At 42.1% G+C, this 18,922-nt stretch overlaps 2 protein-coding genes across 2 annotated transcripts; one reads left to right on the plus strand and one right to left on the minus strand.

Annotated features, from left to right (window-relative positions):
• Positions 1-4,034: 4,034 nt before the first annotated feature.
• On the plus strand, positions 4,035-5,055 carry apoa1a (apolipoprotein A-Ia; the record flags this gene model as incomplete). The annotated part of the gene is made up of 3 exons (XM_083760379.1): positions 4,035-4,077; positions 4,188-4,332; positions 4,467-5,055. The coding sequence occupies 3 exons, from the start codon at positions 4,035-4,037 to the stop codon at positions 5,053-5,055; spliced, it is 777 nt and encodes a 258-aa protein (XP_083616505.1).
• Positions 5,056-10,380: 5,325 nt separating this feature from the next.
• LOC310871571 (transgelin-like) lies at positions 10,381-18,099 on the minus strand. Its single transcript, XM_083783168.1, has 5 exons — positions 17,845-18,099; positions 11,599-11,786; positions 11,290-11,461; positions 10,981-11,083; positions 10,381-10,852 (listed from the first exon to the last, which is right to left on the minus strand). Exons 2-5 carry the CDS (start codon positions 11,776-11,778, stop codon positions 10,699-10,701), a joined length of 609 nt encoding a protein of 202 aa, XP_083639294.1. The 5' UTR covers positions 11,779-11,786; positions 17,845-18,099; the 3' UTR covers positions 10,381-10,698.
• Positions 18,100-18,922: the final 823 nt, after the last annotated feature.

Here is an 18,922-nt window from a genome sequence, read left to right on the forward strand (position 1 = left end):
CTAAATGCGATTAATTACGATTAATTAACTACAGAAAAATTAATGCATTAAAAAAATTAACGCATTTTAATCGCACTATTTTTTTTCACCGCGGAACGTTGTCACTGGACAGTTTTCAGACGGACCTGCGCACCAAGTGTCCGTGTCCTCTTCAGACAATAACACCACCAGAAACCGCAGACAGTTCACCAGACTGGGGGAAGCCGCTGAGATCACTTTGCTTGTCCCCGTGGATTGGAAATAGGATTTAAAAGGCTATCCGATGGTAGCGTGGATTACAGCACAGTTGTGTGCAATTATTCAATAAAGAATTATTACCCCTATTACTACAAAAACAATGTTTTATTGCTTAAACTTATGTATTCACTATTCATTGATTCACTAGTATACCAAAATCCATTTGAAAAATTGCTTTCTCACTGTTCTCGGGTCAAATAATGATATGCGATTAAAATGCGATTAATCTAGATTAATTAATCGTAAAGCCTCTGATTAATTAGATAAAAATTTTTAATCGAGTCCCAGCTCTAGTAAACATGTATGGTAATCCAAATCAATCCTAACAAGTTTGCATTGTTCCAAATGTAGCCTGTGAACTCTCGGTACATGGACCAAGATACTGTAGAATGTTCTATCGTGTTCTAGAGCAGTGGTTCCCAAAGTGTGGTCCGGGGACCCCCAGGGGTCCTTGAGGGAGTTCCAGGGGGTGCCCAGCTAAATGATAGTTTGGAACCAAATGGACCCTTATGGGTCTGTAACTCTGAGAGTGTACCCCAACGGGTCCATTTGGTTCGATCCGCAGAGCGCATATCTCTACCAGGATATTATCATGAACCAATCAACCCCACATTGGAATCGTATGTCTACAGAGTGCACCTCCAAGTGCTTCTCCGATAGGATGTGCCACAAATGCAAAAGAAAAAAGTGAACCGTATGTCGCAGAAATGCTATTTTCCCCTGCAGCTGAGCTTCCTCGTGTCCTGCCAGCTGCAACCCACAAGCCCTGGGTAGGCCACCCAGCCTGGCAAGTGACCTTTTCTAGTTGAAAATGTTCTTCATTTATAAGTAAAGTAAACATTGAATTGTTGAAAATGATGGAGGAGAAAACACTTGTCTACATACTTGCCAACAGCTTTTATTAAAAAAGACTTTAGATTCTCACTCGGTTAACTTAAACTTAAATAGCGACTACAAGTTTCTTCACTGTCAGGGAGAATTAAAAATGAGGTTGAACCCCAGAAGCGAACATTCGCAAAATATAGCAGATCTACAAGCTCACAATGCGCTGCAGCATTTGCTGTGGATGGAAAAAAGTGGCCAAAGTACAGTTGTAACTCATGTTCATTTTGATAGAGACAGGTTTAAGTGGTTAAATGGAAGAGACAAATGGAAAGGATAATGAGAAGTTTTGAGAACATCTAGTTTCTGTTGGTTTCTAGCCCAGTCAAGTGTTACATCATCATGTTTATGATTCCACTTAAGTTTTAAAGAGATTCATGTTGCAACGTGCAACTGCTTTTTGTTTCGTGCTGTGTTTTTACAGCCCATGCTATACTGTATCATCAGCCCAGTTTGCCAGCTTGTAGACGTTTGGTAGTGCCAGGGTATGATCAGCAGCATGTGTGAAAAGATAGAAAACACTTGCATTCCACCTGGCTATCGATGTGCATGAACCTACCAAAGGTCACATTTTACATAAGCCTGGAGGGTCAGGGTTTGCAACACGTTGCCTAATTAGTATGTTGCTTGTGTTACAACATACAATGAAGTGTTGGCATCTATCTCATATCTTATCTCCGGCCTGAGGTTGCACAGTATCTAATAACACTACACAACATAAGAAAGGAGAACCTAAACCGGTCAAATACTATGCTCACTGACCTCCTTTTGTTGTAGGCTACGCACTCACTACCCTGTGTTTGACTGACTTATCAAAAGAAAATACACCACTGAGAAGCTGCGGATTTCCAGTTTTTACGTACCTTCTGTTTTTGCTCGTATGTTTGTTTTTTTATTCATTCGCTATTATTAGTAAAGACCTATAGTAATGTGTTAAGTGGTAAGTGGAAGTCACTTCCTTGGTTGTCTTTGGTCCCGTCTCCAATCTAAATAAAAACAAAACATACAGGTTATGGTTCAGAGTTAATATTTAGACGTTGGAGTGTTTCTTATGGTTGAAGCACTTTCCCCATGGTCTACATACAGTATATGAGGGCTTTGTTTTGGTATGCCAGTATCTTTGAGATGTTATCAATGCATTAGCAACATGACCCATAAATTCCTGTTGGTGCAAGTGATATTGAGATATTTATGGTTACGTTGACACTATCGGTTTCACTGAACTGTGTTAACCTGCCAAAAAGTCTCTACATTATGCTTGAAAGCTAGTTGGTGTTTTACACCAACAATGGCTAATTCCAAACTCCTGCTATGCTTCTACATCTGTGCAGCTGCAACAGTAGAATTCTACTCTATCCTTAACCTTTCACCTGAGCAGTATAGTAGCCTTTTTGGAGGAATCATAGATCTATAGATACATACAAGGCGGACCTATATATTCTAATTACAGTTTTTAAGTAATTTGGCGATCTCCTGCTAAAAGTGTTCTATCTTTGGTGAATTAATGCCACCTCCGGAGAAGATGGATTTAAAATGGATGAACATGTGATGACACATCTCTATTCTGAAATATTCAATGTGTTTTTAAGGCCATGTAGTAACTTACATATAAAGTCCTTGTGGTCAAAAGATATGTTGAGTCATTCTAATCATGCAACTCAATAACATTGATTAAATACCTTAGCTTAGCTGTTAACTTTGTCCAGCTAACTAAAACAAATATTTACAAGGAGTAAGGTTCCAGCCAGGTGCTCACAGGAGGTAAAATGATTACCGTAGTAAGAAATGTAAAAGGTGCTCACCCGAATCACACAGGATTATTTTTAATCCTGTGTGATTCGGGTGAGCACATTTACAACAGACGATTCGGGCACTAAGAAGTAAAAAGAATCGCCTTTATTTAATTAAAAGACAACTGCCACCCGGTCTGGGCACCTTGGCTGGTAATCCAGTCTGGCTGTGTGCCGTGGGTTCGACTCCCGATCCCAAAGGCCTTCACTGCGTGTCTCTCCCCATTTCCTGTCAGCCTATGAAAGGTCTTCATCAGGGCGAAAAGCAAGGCCTATTGCTCTTTTTACCCCCCCCCCCCCCCCCCCACACACACTTCATACGGGGTGTGATTTTTCTAAATATTCACACACATTGAGAATTTGGCACATACACCGTGTCCTAATATGCAACTGTTTTAGTTACTATATTATTATTAATGTACCACTGGTGCAAGGATGACACGTTTGGTGGTTGTGTCATCTGTTAAAACGGACTTTGGTACAGATTATTCAGGGTGTGTTGCAGTTGATATTTACAATACAAGATAAAGCAACACACATCATCAGTGTCGTAGCCTCTCTGGTCACGCTGATTCTGAAACCTGCCTGTTTCCTCAGTTTACTGACCCTTGATCTAGTCCTTGCAAAGGGCTGAGGTCCACCTCAGAGCAACACATCCACACTCGTGGACCTATAAAAAGACATCCAGCCGGTGTGGATCGTCCTCAATCTCACGGAGCAGCAACCCCCAGGTAAGAGAGAAGATTATTAACATGGCGATGACAGAAAGAGTCTAATCGATTGGAAAAAAATAGTCTGTTTAATCCATTTTGACCTGAGATCAGATTCTAAAAATGTCAGTCGTTCTTTGATTTTTCAAAAATAGCAGACAAGCTCGTAGCGTGCCACTCGGTGACGCGCTATGAGCTTGTAGATCTGCTATTTTTCAATAGCTAAAGCATAACATAATGCTAACACCAAAAGGGGTTCCCGCCCAAAATGTGTTAAAGCTGCAGTTGCATGAAAGACAGTTTAAGGAAATTAAAAAAATATGATTTTTTAATCTGATTGAGTTAATGTATGAATTCAGGTTCTGATGTCAGAATAGTTGTAATGCCTCTTCATTGTCATTCTCAGGGATTCATCATGAAACTTCTGGCTTGTGCGTTGACCCTCTTGTTGGCTGTTGGTGGGTATCCATTTAATCCACTTCTATTACCCCTACTTAAGTGTCAAAGCGTCTTGTGTGTTTTCTGCCTGTCCTTTATCTCAATTATCTTTAATATGATCTCCATGCAGGCTCCCAGGCCTTCGACTTCCAGAGCGATGCTCCCTCTCAGCTTGAGCACATCCAGGCTGCTGTCACGATGTACCTGAGCCAGGTGAAGGACAGCGCCCGGGCGGCCTTGGACCACCTCGATGGAACCGAGTACTCTGAGTACAAGTAAGAGACCAATATGCACCATTATGCACCATTTCCTTTTTTCATTATCTTATGTATTCGTTTGTCTTTGTAAGACCAATCTCATGTTTGTGACAGTGTTTTTTCTTCTTCCCTGTACCTACCTTTCCATCCAGGGTGAAGCTGTCTGAGAGCATGGACAAGCTTCAAGAGTATGCCCAGACCCTGACCCCTTACAGCGAGGCCTTCTCAACCCAGTTCTTGGAGGGCACCAAGCAGATGCGCGAGAGGGTGATGGCTGACATGGAAGACCTGCGCACTCAGCTCGAGCCCAAGCGTCAGGAGCTGCACGAGGTTCTGCAGAAGCACTCCGAAGAATACCGTGCTAAGCTGGAGCCCATCATCCAGGAGTACATGACCCAGAGCCAGAAAGAGGTCGATTCTCTGAGAGCTAAGCTGCAGCCGGTCGTGGACGAGATGCGCGCCAAGATGGAGGCCAACGTGGAGGAAACCAAGACCAAGCTCGTGCCTATGATCGAGGCCGTCCGCACCAAGCTGACCGATCGTCTGGAGGAGCTGAAGAACATCGCCACTCCCTACGTCGAGGAGTACAAGGAGCAGCTGACAAAGGCTGTGGGAGAGGTTAAGGACAAAATCACCCCACATACCCAGGACATGCAGACCAAGCTGGAGCCCTACATGGTGGACCTGAAGACCAGGTTCATGTCCCTCTACGACACCATCGCCCAGGCTGTCCAGGCCTAAGCTGACCGCTGCAAAAGCACTCCACTCCATTCAATGCACACAAACAAGCAGCCAGTTGAAACCCTACACACATAAGAACTGCTCCATTCAGTGTCTTCATGATGAGTATCAGAATGAAGTCACATGTCACCGGCTCCTGCCTGATAGACTGTATCTGTTGATGCTGATCTCTGTTTCACACATAACAAACGGCAAATAAAGGATTTCAGAAATACAGTGATGTTATCCAAAGTATTGCATTTTTAGAAGAAACCGACCTACATTATATTATACATAGTTTGTTCTTAAAATGTATAGAATGTGGAATATTCAAGTAATAGAACTGTGTGCTTGTTTCTTGTAAACATGGAGTTGGGACCATCCGAGTATGGCTTCAGATTGGCCAAAGCCAAGATCTGAGGTTTGAAATTCACACGTATTCTGATCAGTTTAGTGGTTTGTGAGATTAGCTGTGGACAGACACACACATTTGGGGAACATGCATACATACGGGGGATAAATGCAAGCACAATGGGCACTTTTGCGGGTTGTGCCTGTGGGAGAATCTGGGAACTTTTCCGAAGTTCTCAACCTAAGGTGTGATTTGAATGGTGGGGCACTGAACTGAAACAGACGCACAAAACCTTCGGGACATTCTGTACTGGCACCGGGCACTTTTGTGACGTTCACCCAACTGAACAGTCTTCACGGCCATTCAGAGGAAACGGGGAATGAGTGATTAGAAATGGGCTTTAAAATTAAAACAGGCAATGGGTCCAGTTACAAAAAATAGTACTAAAAATGAATAAAGAGACCAAACAGCTAATGATCTCTTCAAAGAAGCCTATACTGATCATTTGCACCCACTTTCTTGAAGCTCCACACATCCGTTGAATTATTTTGTTTACAGTCAGACACACAGACAGAAGCGATTACAGTGCATTGCCATGTGTTGCTGCAGTCTGGGTAATTAGCTTTGAAGGCCACGGAGGGTAGAAATCCAGATGAGCTCCATCTCCGTCTATCGCACATGTGTCTTTAGGTATGCACTGCCTGTAGTGCTCTTATTAGGCTCTGGATGGAGCCAACAGGGAACGTTGTTGACCGCAAATGACCATATTTAACTTCATCCGGACTGGGTGCCCCCTTCAAATGCCCTTTGTGATCTACCAGTTTTATGGATCCATAATAGTGATTATTATTTAAGTTAAGTTTAGCCATAACCATAACATAACATTTGTAGAATCAAACTCAGGTCTTAATGGGTTAAGTGGGGATACTAAAACAGCGATATTCAGTTACACTTCATACCAATTATACTGTGCGGGTGTACATAGGTATGTTAAGTGATAACCACTTTCAACATGGCATTATAGGCAAAAGCTTTCTAAATCTTTCAAATTTTCCAAACATCTACAAGCTTGTAGGTCAACAGTTTTCGCTATTTGTTGTACAACTAAGTATATAGTGCTTAAGTGGCATTCTGGACTAGACCTGTCTGGCTGGAAACATTGTGGTCGCAAGGACTGCACTTCTGACCGTTCAGCTACAGGACTGTGTCACAGTCATTACCAGGTGATCGAGAGATTATTTATTCTTTACTTACTCTGTATAAACATACTATTTTAACTAGTGATGCACCGAATATTCGGCCGCAGAAAATGGCTAGAAATGCATTTTCGGACTATTCGGTTTCGGCCCGAAGAGGAAGAAAATATATCACTGAATAGTGTATGCAATTAATGCATTCAAAAGGCTGAATAAATGTTTTATGGACCCATAATAGTGATTATTATTTAAGTTAAGTTTTGCCATAACCATTTATTTTGCCATAAATCAGGTTGCTTTAATATCGGATATTCGGTTTTCGGCCAACTGTTTCCTATATTCGGTATTCGGTTTCGGCCAAGAATTTCCCTTTCGGTGCATCCCTACTTTCTTTACTTTCTTGGGAAAATGACACGATGGGAACAAAAACAGATTTACACCCACTTTTTTACTAAAACTATAAAACTGTGATGTCACTGATGACATCACAGACAAAGCTGATTCTTATTATTACTGTGACATACAGTCAGCACATAGTATGTGTATAGTGTATTCAGTAATTACTGAACGTTGTTGACCGCAAATGACCATATTTAACTTCATCCGGACTGGGTGTCCCCTTCAAATGCCCTTTGTGATCTACCAGTAGATCACAAAGGCTGTGCAGGTAGACCACGTGACATGGCCCTGAAAATATACTATTTAAATAAATGAATAAAAAAGGCATCTGCCACTTGTATTAAGTGGCATCAAGTAAAAAAGTGTGTCTCCCTTCCAAAAACCGCTACCAGAGCATCACATCTCGTACCACCCGTCTCGGTAACAGTTTCTTCCGCCAGGCAGTCAGGCTTCTGAACAGCTGACCTTGAACTGTATTGTACTGTCACTTCACTTTGCACTTTTTTGTGTTTGTGTTCTTTCTTTATATACAAGAAAACCCTTCCAATTAAAAAGAAAGACCCCTGTATTTCCCATTCCAAGTGTGTTTGTCTTATATGTAACGCCATCGCCACAATTCCAAAGGCCCCTCAGGTACCCTTTGTGGTGGGTAGATATTGTTGAGCTTGTCATTTTTAAAGTAGCTCTCAAGTCAAAAAGTGTGGGCACCTCTGCTACAGTATATACTATTACTACAGTATGTGTACATGCATTTTGTGGAAAAGAGACCCATAAGCTAAGAGAGAACCTATGGTTGTGCCATCTGTGAAACAAGCTTGTAAATATCTGGAACCCTTTATTTGTACTTACACCTTTAGTTGATCCTCCCCCCATGTCTCTTCTTCCCTTTCTTTTAGTGCTGCACCGAATATTCGGCCGCAGAAAATATTCGGCAGAAAATGGCTAAAAAATGCATTTTCGGCCTATTCGGTTTCGGCCCAAATAGGCAGAAAATATATCACCGAATAGTGTATGCAATTAATGCATTCAAAACAGCTGAATAAATGTTTTATGGATCCATAATAGTGATTATTATTTAAGTTAAGTTTAGCCATAACCATAACATTTGTAGAATCAAACTCGGGTCTTAATGGGTTAAGTGGGGATACTAAAACAGCGACATTCAGTTACACTTCATACCAATGATACTGTGCGGGTGTACATAGGTATGTTAAGTGATAACCACTTTCAACATGGCATTATAGGCAAAAGCTTTCTAAATCTTTCAAATTTTCCAAACGTCTACAAGCTTGTAGGTCAACAATTTTCGCTATTTGTTGTACAACTAGGTATATAGTGCTTAAGTGGCATTCTGGACTAGACCTGTCTGGCTGGAAACATTGTGGTCGCAAGGACTCATGCACTTCTGACCGTTCAGCTACAGGACTGTGTCACAGTCATTACCAGGTGATCGAGAGATTATTTATTCTTTACTTACTCTGTATAAACATACTATTTTAACTAGTGATGCACCGAATATTCGGCCGCAGAAAATGGCTAGAAATGCATTTTCGGCCTATTCGGTTTCGGCCTGAAGAGGAAGAAAATATATCACTGAATAGTGTATGCAATTAATGCATTCAAAAGGCTGAATAAATGTTTTATGGACCCATAATAGTGATTATTATTTAAGTTAAGTTTTGCCATAACCATTTATTTTGCCATAAATCATGTTGCTTTAATATCGGATATTCGGTTTTCGGCCAACTGTTTCCTATATTCGGAATTCGGTTTCGGCCAAGAATTTCCCTTTCGGTGCATCCCTACTTTCTTTACTTTCTTGGGAAAATGACACGATGGGAACACCCACTTTTTTACTAAAACTATAAAACTGTGATGTCACTGATGACATCACAGACAAAGCTGATTCTTATTATTACTGTGACATACAGTCAGCACATAGTATGTGTATAGTATATTCAGTAATTACTAAATAAATGATATATGACCACAAAATATGTTAATAATATCCTTTAACTTAATCTACCCAAACATAATGTTCACATTGGGTTGTACTGGTTACATGTTGCATATCAATATCAAATAAAACAAAGTCAGCTGTCAATATCTTTTCATTACCGGTATATATCTCTTACTCATTAGTATAAATTGCATACAAAGTTTGCATCAAAAGCAACTCCCTCCTAAATGGACCCTTATTGGTTATACTCAGGGAGTGGGAATGCTTCTTTGATTTACTGTTTCTACAGTAGGTAACAGAAGGAAAGAGGGAGGGAGTCCTTATATACTATACATTATGCCCTCCCTCTGCCACGATCAGTCCTTTTTTGGAAATGTGCTCTGATTTCCCCAAGCTGTAGTACCATGTTTAACTTGTTAACCTACACTCCTTCCATCAGAAGTCAGAAGATATATTTGCACGGCTCCCTCGACTGCCTGTTCCCCTTTCTTTATAATCACATTCTGTCACCGTAACATAACCTTCCTTCCTCCTCCTGTTATTTTTGTTGCACACTTCTACGTCTCTTCCTGCCTTTTTTCTGTGTTCCCTGACCTGTTTCTACGTCACCTCGTGCTGAACAGCTTAGTCAGAGCTCAGGCACAAACACAAGAGTAAACAAAAAGCCTCCCAGATAAAGAGAGAGAGAAACTCCACTCCTCTGAACCCTGCTTGCTTCTGTTGTTCCATGCAACCAGCCAAACCCAGCCAGGGAAAATCCAGCCAGGCAGTTTCCCCACCCTTCCTCCTCCCCCGCCCCTCCTTTTTGTCTTCCCCTCCCTCCCCTTTTCTCTCTCTCTCTGTTGGGACATTTTCCAACCTTTCTCGCAGCAGTCCTTCTTTTATGTTACATATCCATAACCATAACTCCATTAATGTGGACTGCAGCAAGGCGCCTGGAAAGACCCCAAAACTTCAACTCTGTCTCCAACAGTCTCTTCAAAAGTACACGGGTGGTTTTCAGTGTGCATTGTGAACTCCACAAAAGTAATATCTGTAGATTCTTATTTGTTTTTTAAATATAAATAAATCTTAGTCACAATTCCAATGGTCTCGTTTTGATGCGAAGAACAAGAGGCTTCTTTAAAATTAATTGAACTTTATTTCAGAAACATTAATTTTCAATCAATTTAAGATGTTTATAAAAAATACTGAACTTTGAGAAAAATGCCAAACATATTGATTTGACAAGTGGTCCTAGCAACATTTCATGACAGCTTACCAAATATGCTAGTAGAAACTATTCTAAAACCCTCATCCGCATTGCATAACGCGTGTTATTGCCAGCAACATGGAATGTATTTAAATGGAATGTATTTTTTTTTGCTGAACTGAAATGAATTGTCTTTGTGTGTGTGTGTGTGTGTGTGTGTGTGTGTGTGTGTGTGTGTGTGTGTGTGTGTGTGTGTGTGTGTGTGTGTGTGTGTGTGTGTGTGTGTGTGTGTGTGTGTGTGTGTGTGTGTGTGTGTGTGTGTGTGTGTGTGTGTGTGTGTGTGTGATATGAAACGTGTGCAAAAGTGTATTTTGTTGCTTATTGTGTGGACATTTTCTATTCCTTGGTCCCCCAGTTTGGTCCAGTTTGTTCACATTTCTTGTCTTTGGTCGAGCTAAGAGATAGACAGTTCTCCATACATCATCAGTGACTGGTCTTTAGAGGGTGAGAACTATGAGTGTCACAGGTTTGGGACCAGACTCCAGAGGGTTGCAGGCTGCCTGGCTCAAGGGTTGTTGTTGATGATCTGCCTGGGTCTCCCGTACCCGGTCATGCCTGCCTGAGATGCCCCCTTATTTGTTCCCATCTGCAGGCCAATGACACACTTGCCCTCATTCAGCTGTTCGTCTGAGAAGTCCCTCTTGTTCTCTTGTGACTTCCTGCACACAAACGGGTCAAAAAACAAGTTCCTCAAGTGTAACTGACATATTCACGCACGGTGGGGCAGCTGAGATGGACAGACAGAGGGAATAGTTCAGTGCTATTATAGGTAGGAGGGAAAACTCACTTGTGGAACAAGTTGGGATCACCGCGGTAATTCCCGTCGTCCTTGGTGACAGCTATACTTCCCAGAGCCATCAGAGTCCTCTGGACCGCGGCCAGATCTTTCCCTGTCACATGGACATCGGTCTCGTATTAAACAGAGCATGCTTTGTTTTTTCTAATACTGACTGCAGTTCTATAATATGCCAGACAGTGTAATGAGCAAATAATTTCCTTCCTCATATGATGTGGCATAGTCTGTGCTGCGTGACACATGCTAATATTACAATTTGGCCACAGTGTATTGATGGGGCTCTTAATGTGTGTGTCTTACCCTCCCAGAGGTCAACCGTTTGGAACAAGTCAGCCTTGGTGACGCCGTACTTCTCCGAAGCGTTGAGGAACTGGGAGATTTGCTCCATCTGCTTGAATGCCATGGAGGAGCTCTGGACCTTCTTGATTGGCTTAATATCCCCATGTAGACTGTTTATCAGTTCAGACAGAAGCTGGAAACAGAGGGGCAGGGAGTAAACAAAGTTTAATTGCACAAGCAGTTGGAGAAACAGATTCCCGTAAACATATTATACACACATAGAGATCACAGACATGGAAACCTCCGACGGGACAGATGGTATATACTCACACAGCCATCCTTGAGCCAGTTCTGGAAGCCTGTCTTCCCAGCTTCGGGCCTGGCCGCTCCAGAGCCACACTGAGCTATGATCCAGTCAATTAGCCTCTCTTCCAGTTCCTGGTCGTACTTCTTATCGATCTTGCTTTGTACCTCACGGCTCAGACCATAGGATGGACCTTTGTTTGCCATGGCTGATCCTGTTGGAAGGGGGATAAGTTAGCCAACTTGAACTATAAGCCAACGTTGCAAACTCCCTATCTGTGTTTGCCATTATTCCGTGTAGATATTTAAAACAACATCATTCATTTTTAGGTTCCTGCCCATGCACACACCCACAGTACTGGCCTGCATTCAAGACAAATATGATTGTTCAGATTTATCTCTGTGCTGTGCTAAAGGGCCTGGTAATATAGTGCTGTGTGCCTCAGCACGTCCTTATCTCATTCTCTGTGGACGGCTGTGCATACATTCAGCCGATATGCCATGCACAGGCTTCTTCATGACTACCAGTAAACAAACAGTAAACAAAGTGCATCCGCATGCTCACATTAACCCTATAGTATGCAGGTCAAACCCGTGGACTGACGCGGTGAAATATCACATGGAAATGGCATCTGTCTCATTTCACGGATTTGTCATGGTGAAATGAAAGTGATTTCTCTGAGCCGTTCACCCCCGGCTGCTCAATCTCATCGTATTAATATACCACTGGAACTAACTTCCTGCCGGCCTCTACAGACCCACCCCACTCCTTGCATCCTGTTTGCACATTTTAACTGTCACCTCCTTCCTTCCTCCCTCACAAAGGTACGCTATGTGTATACACCACTATACTGAGCATGATAACCATATGGCACACTGCTGTGTGAGCCAACCTACCCTGCAGAAGCAACGTAGCGCTAGCATACGGTGTTGAATGACAAACATATGCTCAGACTGTATTTAGCCTTTCAAATCAAAGTGATTCAATGTCTCCATAGCAACATGTATGAAGATGTTTTCGTCAGTACAGTCAGGCCCGGCGCCAGGATGAAATGACAGAGGGGGCAATCGGGGGCAGGTATTGGACATGAAGACAATGCGCCACATTTGCATATCTATAGAGGGCAGAGGCGCACAATTTCGTTGGCTTCCTTTCGTAAATGTACCATTGTTTTGTCTGTAACTATTTGATCTAAGGGGGCAAAGAGGTTGATTTAGGGGGGAAAACACACCCTTTGCCCCACCGTGGCGCCGGGCCTGAGTACAGTCATTCATGAATTATGGCATATATCTATAACATAACTCACCACTTGGGCAACCTTTCAGCCTAATCTGACCCCAATTTGACTTCCATTATAAACGTAAATATTAAACATTTTACACAAACCTATGTGGAAAAAACATGCCTACAGTATACTGGCAGCATGTACAAGAAATGTGGCACTGATTGGTCCAGTGGTTTGCAAAATTAGCCCCGGATACGCACGCACGCACGCACGCACGTAATGGAGCCCCATGCACGCACGCACGCACTCACTCACTCACTCACTCACTCACTCACTCACTCACTCAAGCTCTCTCTCACGCTGTAAAAAGGCACTTCAGCGGTTATAGGGGTATGTAAATGAGCGGATTGTGCTCTCTGTCTGCCAAGATAATGCCACAGACAGACAGAGCAACCATAGTAAATACCGTTGCCAAAGCGCAAACTCTGCTCTCACCATTTCCAATGTCTCTTTCTCAATTAAAGAGTGCTTTCCCTTTGGGGGTGTCCCGCCTGGCACACCCAAGAAACAACAACACACAAAGGCTTCATGCTGGGACACATCGTCTCTGCATGGCTGCCTTTAAATCAGTGGTTTTTCCACCAGTGGCCCGGGCGGGGACCACCAGTGGTCCTTGAGGGGGTTCCAAGTGGTCCCCAGCTAGCTAGATGATGTAGAGTTGGTAACCACATGGAGACTTATAGATCTTTAACTCTTGAGAGCGTAAAATGATACCAAATGGACCCGTACGGGTCCATTTGGTATCATTTCACACTCTCAAGAGTTGCATTGTTGTTAAACGTCTGCATTACTTAATTTACAAGACGTCTACACAATTAGAGAATGTAGAAGAATTGTTATTTTGATCAACGTTTGCCAACAGCATGGAATTGTGTGTCAACTACAACAATAACATTCTTTAGTTTTGGTTCTGAGAGGCTAAACGTCGTCAAATGGTGGTCCGCGGCTCCGCGCGTGGCTCAAATGCTGACTAAATAACGGGTGTTGACGTGAAAAGGGTTGAAAACCACTGCTTTAAATGGATAATGAGGGATATGAGGTCTGAAGGGTTAGTCTATTAGATTACCTCTGTCCTTAACCTACAGTATATCCAGATCTGTGTATACTGTACACCGGCTCCACACGCAAACTGCTCATTTGGGAGTTACAAGATTAGACCATGCCTATCTGACTCTTTGATTAAGAATACCCTACAATTGCACTGTGTGTGTGTGTGTGTGTGTGTGTGTGTGTGTGTGTGTGTGTGTGTGTGTGTGTGTGTGTGTGTGTGTGTGTGTGTGTGTGTGTGTGTGTGTGTGTGTGTGTGTGTGTGTGTGTGTGTGTGTGTGTGTGTGTGTGTGTGCGTGCGTGTTTTGTGTGTACAGTTGCGGCTACAGGTCAGTACAAGTTGAGTTGGCACTAGTAAAACGGCCTTGTGTTTAGAAAGACCATGTCATTATCACAAGGTCAATGGTGTGAACCATAGAGTGTGATCCCCACAACAGCTTGTGTCTATCAAGTGCTAAGTGTATATGTCTATTGTTCAAGTGTCCTGGAATAAAACAACGAGGTGAAGCCACCGGGGAGAACAAGTTGCAGCTGGTAATCTTGGCAACAGCATGTTAAGCATCGTTTGACACTAGTATAAACTATCCACTAAACAATAATTTAAAAGGTGTTATATACAAGATATATGGGCTATAGTTCCAAACATTGGAACTATCCCTTTGAAATAGAATGAGCAGTTCCGCATTCCATTGTTACAATGGGAGTCAACGCTAGTGTCGCCACTCTCTTACTAGATTACTCTGGTAATCTGACGAGGTCAGTTGTTTTCCAATCAGTGGGCAGAACTCACACCATGATGCAGGATAAACAAGTCACAGTTGAAGTGATGAAACAAATATATGAGCAGATGTGGGGGTTCTCTCTTCTCATTGGATTGTATTGTATCCCACCTGAAAATGTATGTTCTCTTTTACAGAGTGGAATAGTAAGAGAGTGGCGACACGCTTTTATCTCGCCGCAAAGCGGGTGCCTATTGAGATAGAATGAATGAGTACTTCCGCATGCCATTGTTATCCATTGTTGTCCATTGTTAGTCAACGCTAGTGTGGCCACTCTCCTACTAGATTACTCTGCTCTTTACTAAAGAGCTTTAGAGATGGGGAGACCACAGCTGTTACTAAACAAACACTAGTCTATTACTATCAGAATATAGAAGCTTTAACTTTTTAACAAAACTAAAAGTTTTGTTTTACCAAAAGATCACTTACAGCACCATTAAATATGTGTCTCTTTAGTTACTTATATTTGTTTTCTTATTTGGTAAAGATAACCATTGCCGTTTTAACTACAATGGTGTATATGGCATTACCTGTATAGGTAATTATAGTTCATGTAGGTCTGTGTTGCTACATTTATCTACTACTATATTATCATGTGTATAGTTCTTCTAACCATGGAACACTGCTTACAAGCCAGGCTAGCATTCTAACAAAACAAAATAAAAGTTTTATTAGGCAACAATTAATCAACCAAGAATCACATTTCTTTATTTTATATAATTATTATTTCAAAAGCTCTTTTGACATGAATTCGTTAAAACTACAACATGATTATATATATATATATATATATATATATATAACGTATATACAGGCTGAGTAACATGCCCTAGGGAGGTGCCTTGTACCGCACAAATTACCTCTTCGTGGGAAGGTTGTTGATTCATCTCCTCCACCCAAAACTTCCCTGGCAATTATATCAACATATTAACCAATTAGAGTTGCCAAATTATTTTCTTTTTAATTGCAGTCTCCTACAAACAATATGGGACTCACAAAGACAGCCGTCATGTGTTGTTCTGAGAAAGCTTTTACTAATGTTCTTCCAATTAATAAAGCAATTGTAATGTTGACATTAGGGATAGTCAAAGATAACATATCTAAGCGGTTTAATTATTTTGTTATATCTCCCTATAACATGCGGTGGCAGCTAGGGACCAGCCCAACTCACTGTGTGTGTGTACAAATGGGTCCCTTCTCTCGGAGTTAAATGAACACAGGATTTTACAGTGTGTTCTTTGATATCACATATGAGAGCAAGAGCTGGTACCCTCACAAAAAACATGCAATAATCCTGGTCTCTAAACTACCTCCCCCTGGCCAGCCAGAGAGGAAAGGAACTGGTCGGAATAACGTGTTCCTTCCACGCGCTACGTCCGGCCGAGGAAATTCCCCCCTGTCAGCTTGGACTCCTCATGCATAGAAGGAAGCATGAGGTCAGTCCGCTGCCCCCCCAGGTTGGCAGAGGAAGTGTAGTGCCCAGGATTACATTAGATAATTGACACTGGGTGAAAAAATGGGTTGCAAATTCGTGGGCTAAAACTAAAGAAAAATAGCTGGAATACCTAGCTGTCAAGCAGCAGGCCTCACAAAAAGTAAACCTTCCAGTTGCCTTGATCTCATCTAGTGGGGCCAGTGGCTCAGGAGGTACTGCAAACACTTGGGAATTGGAAGGTTTCCGGTTTGATCCCCGCTGTCGAACAAGTGTCCTTGAGCAAGACACTTTAACTGCCATCTGCTCCCGATGAGGTGTGTGTGTGTGTGTGTGTGTGTGTGTGTGTGTGTGTGTGTGTGTGTGTGTGTGTGTGTGTGTGTGTGTGTGTGTGTGTGTGTGTGTGTGTGTGTGTGTGTGTGTGTGTGTGTGTGTGTGTGTGTGTGTGTGTGTGTGTGTGTGTGTGTGTGTGTGTGTGTGTGTGTGTGTGTGTGTGTGTGCGTGCGTGCGTGCGTGCGCATGCATGTAATGCACATGTAAAGTGCTTTGGATAAAGGTTCTAATCTGTATAAATGCACAATTTTCTGTTTTACAGAGACGCATGTTCTGACAAGTAGATATTGTACAGTACAGAGACAAACCGGTACAGTATATATACTGTAGGCTACCTACAGAGACAAAAACATATGTTCCAACTACAGAGTATACTTACGAACACATAAACCTATATTCTGACAAACCGGTATAGTATAAATACTGTAGGCTATACCTACAGAGACAAAAACATATGTTCCAACTATAGATATAGAGTATACTTACAAACACATAAACCTATGTTTTGACAAGCAGATATACTACCTACAGAGACATAAACCTTTGTTCTGACAAGTAGACAAGACCTACAGAGACATAAATCTGTGTTCTGACAAGCAGACACAGCGGTACACAGCTAGTGTTTTATTGAACTAGTGCAACATTGACTTGTATTACGCTCTCAAGAGTAAAAACTAACACTGGACTTCAGTGTACCAACATACATGTGCAGTAGGTCCCACAATCCCTAAAGCATGGACCAGTTTACTACTACAGTTATGCTTTACTGCAGCGTAGTGCATAGTGTAGGCTACAGTATATGTAATATTAGGAGTGGCCATATATTACACAACTACAACCCTTTTGACACGAAACAGTTTGTCTCCAATTCTGAGATTTATAATGGCCTGTTCGTGCCTGTTCAGACCCTGGAACTATAAAGTTAGCTGGGCCTTGGGCCTTTTTACTGTGTGTGTGCACAGTACACAAAGCAGAGCATAATGTTGAGATCAGCAGATAAGGAACAAGATTTGATAAGGCATGACCTGATTGACACATGGTTTCAGTCATGGGAGGACAGTCAGGAACACGATGAACGCAGATAAAATGGTATGTCCTGATGAAAAGGCTTAGGCCTATGATGAAGTGTATGCTTTGAGTAATTAGATTTATATCATTATAACATTTGAATAGAGCACTATACGCGAGAAGTGTGAGGGCATACATGACATAGGCTTCCACATCCTAAATATGTGCTAAAGTAGATACTTCCCAGTTCCCACATGATACAGAATAGAAAAATACAACATTCTGACAACCGCTTAGAAACCAGAAAACAGTTTGGCAATGGAGAAGCAAAGAGATGGCTCTTTTACAAGTTAATAGGGCGGAGCAAAGTAGAGGACTATGTACTTACAGTGGATGAATTTCGGTAGCTGCTGACTGAGGTGAATGCAGGTGGTTTCAGTCCTGTCTGTGTTGCTGTTTCCTCCTCAAAAAGCGTTCAATCTCCTCTCTGTTACAACTGCAGTATTGTGACGGAGTGTCTATGTTACAACACAGTTACAGACTGCACTGAGGGAGTGTCTGTTACGAAAAAGTATAAAATAGCAAACACTACTCACTACTCAGAAATGACTTCACCACATTCGAGAGAGAGAGAGTGAGTGAGTGAGAGAGAGATACGCCTTCTCATTCTCTGGTCCACCCCCTTTTATCTGCTTCTCTTTTTTTCCCCCAACACACACTCAAATTGTACCTCCTTATTTAGGAGAACGGCAGGGAGAAAAGAAGATCATGTGACCAAAGACTTTGGTGTGGTTCCTGAAAAGAATTCTCCACATTGCTCCCTCCACCACTGCTCAACAGACTGGACGAGGAAGTGAAGGAGGAGTAAGTTAGTCATAAACTACTAAAGCCTAGAGTACCACGGGGAGGAAATGACGGTAATTAGAGAGCATTGAATCACTTGTACAAGATGATTTATTGCTTCAATATGAATTTATGCTCGCTGTGGTTTTTGGGAATCTTCTCAAAAACTAAACCCCCAACCAGCCATGGAATGTCACTTCACCCAATCACAGACGACGAGCACTGTGAGGCAAACCCAAGCAGAAGAAACATGTCATAACACGTCATGACACTTTGCTTCAAGGTTGTCAGTGAAAATGTAAATACGAAGAGCATTCCTGAGTCATGTGTTTTGGTTTACTCTCCCTTTGCTTTGTTTTTACTTCACCCTCTTGAGAGAAAGACATACATACACCCCCCACATACTTATAGGACACGTATGACATCATTGAAGGACACACCCTTGCCTGGAGGCAAGTAAATGAAACGTGCAAATTTTGACATGGGAGGTCTCGGAGATTAAACGCTGACACGGGTTGTGACAACACTGTGAGGCACTGGCAACCTGTGAAGTCATCGCCCAAAAGACCATTGGCCACTTAAATCAACGTCTTGAGCTTGTTGGCTCATATTAGTCCATCTGT

Source organism: Protomyctophum parallelum, assembly GCF_964188405.1.
Source record: "Protomyctophum parallelum genome assembly, chromosome: 1".
In the NCBI taxonomy this organism is placed as follows: Eukaryota; Metazoa; Chordata; class Actinopteri; order Myctophiformes; family Myctophidae; genus Protomyctophum; species Protomyctophum parallelum.